At 39.1% G+C, this 6,919-nt stretch overlaps 2 protein-coding genes across 2 annotated transcripts; one reads left to right on the forward strand and one right to left on the reverse strand.

Moving 5' to 3' along the window:
* The first annotated feature begins 225 nt into the window (after nt 1-225).
* LOC104441459 (TMV resistance protein N-like) lies at nt 226-2,464 on the forward strand. Its single transcript, XM_010054614.3, has 3 exons — nt 226-923; nt 1,283-1,525; nt 2,218-2,464. The coding sequence occupies exons 1-3, from the start codon at nt 430-432 to the stop codon at nt 2,315-2,317; spliced, it is 837 nt and encodes a 278-aa protein (XP_010052916.1). The 5' UTR covers nt 226-429; the 3' UTR covers nt 2,318-2,464.
* A 3,058-nt stretch (nt 2,465-5,522) lies between these two features.
* LOC120292531 lies at nt 5,523-6,663 on the reverse strand. The gene is made up of 2 exons (XM_039310774.1): nt 6,529-6,663; nt 5,523-6,200 (listed from the first exon to the last, which is right to left on the reverse strand). Exons 1-2 carry the CDS (start codon nt 6,661-6,663, stop codon nt 5,523-5,525), a joined length of 813 nt encoding a protein of 270 aa, XP_039166708.1.
* Between the last annotated feature and the right edge of the window lie 256 nt (nt 6,664-6,919).

A 6,919-nucleotide genomic window follows, 5' to 3' on the forward strand; every position in this document is an offset into this window, starting at 1 on the left:
CCGTTATAGTGTTTTTTACAACTTACTTACGACACTCGTAAAATTTCAGAAAAACTGCTAATTTACTAATTCACATAAAAGTTGAATTTTTTTTAAGTATGTAGTTATTCTTCTAATAGTTTAGTTGAAAATCAAATTAACAGTCACGCTGTTTTCTTACTAGCGATAGCATAAACTTACCAATAATTTTATAAATCTACCGACAGGAGAAAACTTAGACTGGACCTTACAACCGCGCCGAAAGCTGCGCAGTTTTGACCTTTTGCTGAATTCTGTTCTGTCCGCCACTTAGCCACATCTTCGGGTTTTTTCCTCATTAACAAAGAATTACGCCTCTTCCTCGGGTGCACCCCAGACACGCCCCCAGCGCCCGGAGAGAGAGAAAGAGAGAGAGAGAGATCTGCTAACCTAAGCACGCTGCCGACTGCCATGGCGAGCTCAGATGCAGGAACTTCGTGGGGAAGTGAATATCAAGTGTTCTTGAGTTTCAGAGGACCCGATACTCGCTCGGGATTCACAGATTTCCTCTATCATTCTTTGACCGATGCTGGAATCCGCGTCTTCCGAGAGGACGAAGAGCTCCGTGTCGGTGAAACGATCGATGGATCGCTTATGCAAGCCATCGACAACTGCAGGATCTACATACCCGTCTTCTCTCCAAACTACGCTTCGAGCCAGTGGTGCCTCAGAGAGCTCTCGCAGATCGTGACGAACACCTTAAAATCAGAAGGTAATAAAGAGATCCTACCTATTTTCTACGACGTCGAACCTGACGATGTCAGACTGAAAACTCCGTTATATCGCGATGCCCTGCTCAATTTGGAGTGTAAGAAGAAATTGAGGAATGAGCAAGGAGATGCGTGGAGAGAGGCTCTTATGGAGGTTGATGTGATAAAAGGGTGGGAAATGAAGAATTACTATAGGTAAGTCAGCTGCTTTCAAGATGCTTGTTTCCCAGTTTCCCTCAACAATTATGTCATGGATGCAATAAACACCAGTATGATTGAGGTGGGACTTCTGTTATAGTAATACTAAATGATGAACCTGCCCTACAATTTCAAATGCTTAGATATTCGTACATATATTTTTGCACGGAAGTCATTCATACATGTTGGGATGTTAATGTCGAGGTGGACCCTTGGAAGATCACTTCTAGATTGTTAAGATCCAATTATTTATCCGATTAGTACGTTGTCTATCCGATACTTGAATAACATCACTTCTAGCTAGGTAATCATGATTTTGCACTTTTCCCGGCTAAAATGGTTTTCCTTTGTGGCAGCCACGGCAAACTCGAGCAGACTGTGGCAAGCACCTTCATTTCGGAAAGTAACAAAGAGATCCTACCTATTTATTTCGACGACATCGAACATGACGACGTTAAGCTGAAAGCTCCACCATATTGCGATGCCTTGCTCAATTTGGAGCCCAAGAAGAAATTGAGGAATGAGCAAGTAGATGCTTGGAGAGAGGCTCTTATGGAGATTGATGCGATAAAAGGGTGGGAAATGAAGAATTTCAACGGGTAAGCCAGCTGCTTTCAAGATGCTTGTTTCCCCAATTTTTCTCAACACTTACGTCATGGATGCAGTAAACACCAGTATGATTGAGGTGGAACTTCTGTTATAGTAATACTAAATGAGGAACCTATACTCCGTTTGTCAATAAATTCTGCAACTGCTCAACAAAGTCATGCTAGGCGAAGAATGGTATTGATAGCTAGGCAGCTAAATTAGTGTTTGATCGTGGGCAGCGGGAGGGAAAATAATGGGATGATGAAATGCCATGCCAATTCCTAACAAATCATTTAATCTTTCAATACGTTTATCATTTCTCCTGTTGAATATGCCATGTTCATTTTCTATGTTCATCGCTTGAATATAAATTATAAAATCTCTATTTCAAATGCATAAATATTTATACATCAATTTTGCGTGAACGTTATTGTCATAATCCCAAGAAATCTAATCTCACGTAGGAATTAAGTCAAATTTCGGGTCATGACATGGTCCACATGTCACCAAGTGCATGAAAAGTACGTTTTGGAGTGATGTTAATGTCCGATATGGACTCTTAGAAGATCACTTCTAGATTGTTAAGGTCCCATTATATCCGATTGTTGTGCAATTTATTGAGTGCTTGAATAGCCACCGCTTCCAGCTAGGTGACCGTGATTTTGCATTTTCCCCCGACTAACATGGTTTTCGATTATGGCAGCCACGGTGAACTAATCAAATTAGTAGTTGGAGAGGTCGTGGAAAAGCTGAAGAAACAGATCAGTGACTCCTGGAGTATATGCGCATTATCGAAGTTATAGTCTTCATATCTCCTGAAGTTTATTTCCTCTGCTTCTATCATGTTGCACTTCTTTATAATTCGTACGAAAAATTGTTGAGCAAGCGACTGTAAACTGGAGACGCCATTCTGGTTGCACTTCTTCGTTATTACGGAATTTGCTTTGTCATGTCGCCAGCTACTCGAATTAGGCTTTGTCACGTCGCAAGTTACTCGAATCAGGCTTAAACATGGAAAAAATGATCTGCATACTTGCACCACGAAGATCGACTCAGCTACTCGAATATGGACCATGAGCCTTGTCATTAATGGCTTGCTTCATCAAGCTAAAAATAAATTAGGAAAATTTAATTGCTGACTTTCGACAGCCCAACAAACTTGATTGTGAAAATTGAACGACGAATATTATTTGATGATAGCTAAAAATTCACTCGGGGATATCGGAGTTTCTTACCTTACACAGAATTGTGGATAATCTGGGTAGGTTTTAGCAATATTGTAATATTCTATTGACTAAATGCAGTAAATTGTATTAAACATCTTTTGGTTGGCCAAACGACAGAATGAATCAAGTGGGCGCTTCTTTACTCGATTGATTAAGTGAACATTTTTAAGTCGGAAAAAATTAGGATCATCAGACGTGCTTAATCTTGTTAAGCGCTAATGGGATCACCAAATAAGCTCTAAGTCTAGTCATGTATCATCAATCTAAATTTAATTCCATTAAATTACAAAATTGAGGAAAAAGCTAAATTTTACTTAAGTAGGAAACACTTTGGAAGAAGCATAAGATCAGATAAACTACTTTTAAGTGCTTTTCATGGTTATATCATGTTGTCAATAGGGCTAACAATTCACATTCATGTGTCTCAATCGAGTTTTGTAATTGTGTCAAGTCGTGTAATGTAATTGAAAAGTACTATGCTTTTGTTAATTACATTGTAAAATTTCCATATTTTAATTTGTGTCAGTTAATTTGAATTTCGGGCTGGTCATATAATTGTATATGTGCGCGTTAGCTTATGTCAGAAATTGTCGGCCATCTATTACTGATGATCAAAAAGCATATTTTAAAGTACGGATTATAAGTTCAAATATTGGTAACACATATCTCAAGGATAACTTGGATAATTTCGTTATTTTAATGAAAAATAAATTATTTAGAAAATATTATTTTTAAAAATAATCACTTACAGAAAATGATCAAGCGATAAATATTTCCATTATTTGTAAAAATTTTTAGATATAAATTGTTGTCAATAACAAAAATATTTTTCCATTAACTACATACCGCTCGAACACGAAAGGAAAAGCTCCACATGGGTCAACCAACCGGCGAGTATGATCAATTGGTGAAGCCCCGCGTACAAGATCTACTAGTAGGATGTGAACCTCAAGACGTCTTCGTCAACTTCATGCTCAAACTCAAACCTACTGCTACCAGTCAGCCACTCAAGTTGGATCCTCCCAATTAGCGAAGTCCGGGAACTATCTCATTGAAAAAGGTAAAACATCATAGGCGATCGGGCCTGCCCCTACCTTTGAATTTGCTAGAGAACAAAACCTACCACCTCTAAATGTAGTTTTCAGCACTACATGATGCCTTTGTTGACCCTTTTGAAAGCATGACGAACAGCATACCTAAGCCCACCCATCACCTTGCAGCAAGCAACCTGGCATCCATTAGATTAGCGGCTGGAACCTTCGAAAAAACATCAGGAACGAGGCATAATAGCCCTTACCCTTTTGTATTTCAAATAATATAAATGATTATTTTTAAGAAAATATTTTTCAAACTATTCATTTTTTATGAAATAAACAAAACTTTCATTTTACTATTTTTTCTTTTTGGGTTACTTATTTGTTTTAGTTTTAATTCTTGTTTGTGAACCGCTCGGCAAGTGACAGGGTTGAGATAATTGGTGGTCCATTAGCTATAATTAAGAAGATCAAGCAGGAGACCATTGTAGAGAATAAAGTGCCAAACAACAACTTCAGTCCCAATGAGTTCGAGACTCAGCTTCAACCGAGCAGCGCTGAAGAAGAATCCTTAGAGTTACCTATGCTTATCCTCTTTCAGCTTTTACCAAAACTCTTGAATAAGCGAGCTCGACTTTCATACTTGCAATGTGAGATACGAACGTGAGCATTTGCAATTTGTAACCTGATCTTCATAAGTCGACAAGTGGAAAGAAATGTTAGCTTAAATTGTCTCGATACGAATTGTTTTTTTAACTTAATTCTTGTTTCTCAAAGATTAGAGGAAAAGTAGATGTCATGATTCAAATAGAATGAAAATCAAACTACACCAAACATATTTTTCCCGAAAAAAAGTAGACTGATGATACAACTCTTAATGATATGTTCGCGGAAATGGATTATTTATCAGGTCTGCCACCACCGATGGCGATTTTCTTTTAAAAAAACATGATATTTAATGCAGCACATTTTGTGTATTCAATAATCGATTATCATGACTAATTAATTACCTTAATTAATTGCGTAATGTGTTAAGTAAAAAAACCGTTGCTCGCGCAGGGCTATCAGCGTAATTTGGGGCTTTTTCTTAACCAGGTTTACTTTTTGTCGGCCATTCAGCCATTTGCTTGTTCTCATTGACTGCCGGCGCTTTGCTTTTCGGTCTTCCAAGGAGTCACAATAGTTTCAACTTTTAGAAAAGCAGTCATTATTCTTCTTTTCACAAATGGTATTTGATCAGTCGAATTGTACACTTATTTAGTCAGTAACATATTTTAAAGTTATTTTTGACCAAAAAAAACATATTATTAAGTTATCATCGGTTTTCTCTTATTTTTACTTCTAAAATTGCTAACCTTTTTCCTAATCTATCAATCTTTATTTTTTATTAACAACGTGTTAAAGGTATTAACTTTTTTAGTCGAAATTACCAACTTAAGTCTAAGCGACTTACCATTTTTCTTCATTAAGTTACCAATTAATTTTAACTTAGTGACTTTGTACTCATTTTTTTTTGGTAAAGGTAATAATTTTATAGAGCTTGGACAAAATTACAAAAGATCGGATCCAAAACCTATACTCTTAGCCGATTGGCAAAGTGAAGGGGAACCGATGTAAAAAGGACAAGGGCATTAACCCGCTAGGAAAGCACGAAGAACAACTAGGAGCACCGGCGAAGGATGGAACCACCGAACCTCCAGTCGTCAACCTCAGAATGCGGAACGGGAATGAGAGACAGCAAGTGGTGTCTAAGGATCGGATCCACTAAGAAACACCACCGGATCGAAGCCCCATCCTCTTTGAAGTCTTTTGTTCCTTGGAGAAGGAGAGACATTCTTAAAGGTGATGGCTTTGTCTCTAACCACCTTAATAAGGTGATTTTTAAGCGCCGGGACCACAAGGGATTCACCTGTAAATATGATTGCATTCATTTTCTTCCAGATGAGATGGCAAAGGGCTCCGAAGGAGAACCGAACTATTCTATGATAGAAGTCATTTCCAGTTAGGAACTTCCGAGCCCAAGAGAGCACCTCATTCCAGCATCGATTTCTCCAAGGAAGGTTGCATCTAGCGGCCCAGAAGAAGGCCAAGGAAGCCGAGATGCGACATCCGAAGAAAAGATGGTCTCTCGAATCAGGGACTTCGCTGCAAAACGCACACACATTGAAGCCAATACGACCATAGGATAGAAGCATGACCTGTGTGGGAAGCCTATTCTTCACAATAAGCCAAAGAATGAACTGGTAACGAGGGGCTATGGCGTTGTCCCATATTAAAGGCGCCCAGTTAACCAGAATTTTCCTGGCTCTAATAAGGTTCCATGCCGATGATACCGAAAATGAACTCGACGGATGGCCGCACCAGGTAAATCTGTCAATGTTCAAAGACAACTCTAGAAGAGATATACCCCATCTCAGCAAGAACTCCTTGAAGGGCAGGCCAACAGAGTGAATAAGTTAGCAACAACGGCATGATCGGGATATGAAGGCTTTCGAACGATGGAGGCACGAATGCATCAAGAGGGCCACACGGCAGCCAATAATCATGCCATAAGGACACAGAGAAACCGTTTCCAACCTTCCATCTAAAGGAGCTTTGGAAATTACTTCTAAGCTGGAGAATTTTTTTCCAAGACCAGGAGCATGTTCTGGGTTGAGATGCAATCCAGAAATTCTTCTTAGCTAAGAAGATGGAATGGATCCATCGACACCATAGCGATTCCCTATCGGAGAAGAGGATCCATATAAATTTTACCATTAAAGCTTTGTTGCAATCTTTGAGGTTCCGAATACCCAAACCACCTTCAGTTTTTGGAAGACAAACGTCTTCCCATGCAACCTTAGCTCCACCTCGGCCAAGGGCCGTTCCTTTCCATAGAAACTGTCTCATGATTCGTTCAATATTAACTAGCACCGAAGAAGGAAGAGTAAATACACTTGTCCAGAAAGATTGGATGGCATGAAGCACCGATCGGATAAGTTGTAATCTACCCGCAAATGATAAGAATCGATGAGCCCAAGATTAGATTCTAGCAGTGATACGATCCGTCAAGACAATGCAGTCAATTTTATTCAGCCTAGAGGAAATAATAGGGACTCCCAAGTACTGGACCGAGAGCTTACCTTCTTGAAATCCGAATGCCCAA

This window comes from Eucalyptus grandis, chromosome 4 (assembly GCF_016545825.1).
Source record: "Eucalyptus grandis isolate ANBG69807.140 chromosome 4, ASM1654582v1, whole genome shotgun sequence".
NCBI lineage: Eukaryota > Viridiplantae > Streptophyta > Magnoliopsida > Myrtales > Myrtaceae > Eucalyptus > Eucalyptus grandis.

Coding starts and splice junctions, on each gene's coding strand:
- LOC104441459 (XM_010054614.3), top strand. CDS start 430: ATGGCGAGCTCAGATGCAGGAACTTCGTGGGGAAGTGAATATCAAGTG. Junction 924..1,282: donor GAAATGAAGAATTACTATAG/GTAAGTCAGCTG, acceptor CCTTTGTGGCAG/CCACGGCAAACTCGAGCAGA. Junction 1,526..2,217: donor GAAATGAAGAATTTCAACGG/GTAAGCCAGCTG, acceptor CGATTATGGCAG/CCACGGTGAACTAATCAAAT.
- LOC120292531 (XM_039310774.1), bottom strand. CDS start 6,663: ATGAGACAGTTTCTATGGAAAGGAACGGCCCTTGGCCGAGGTGGAGCT. Junction 6,201..6,528: donor ATTGCAACAAAGCTTTAATG/GTAAAATTTATA, acceptor CTGCCCTTCAAG/GAGTTCTTGCTGAGATGGGG.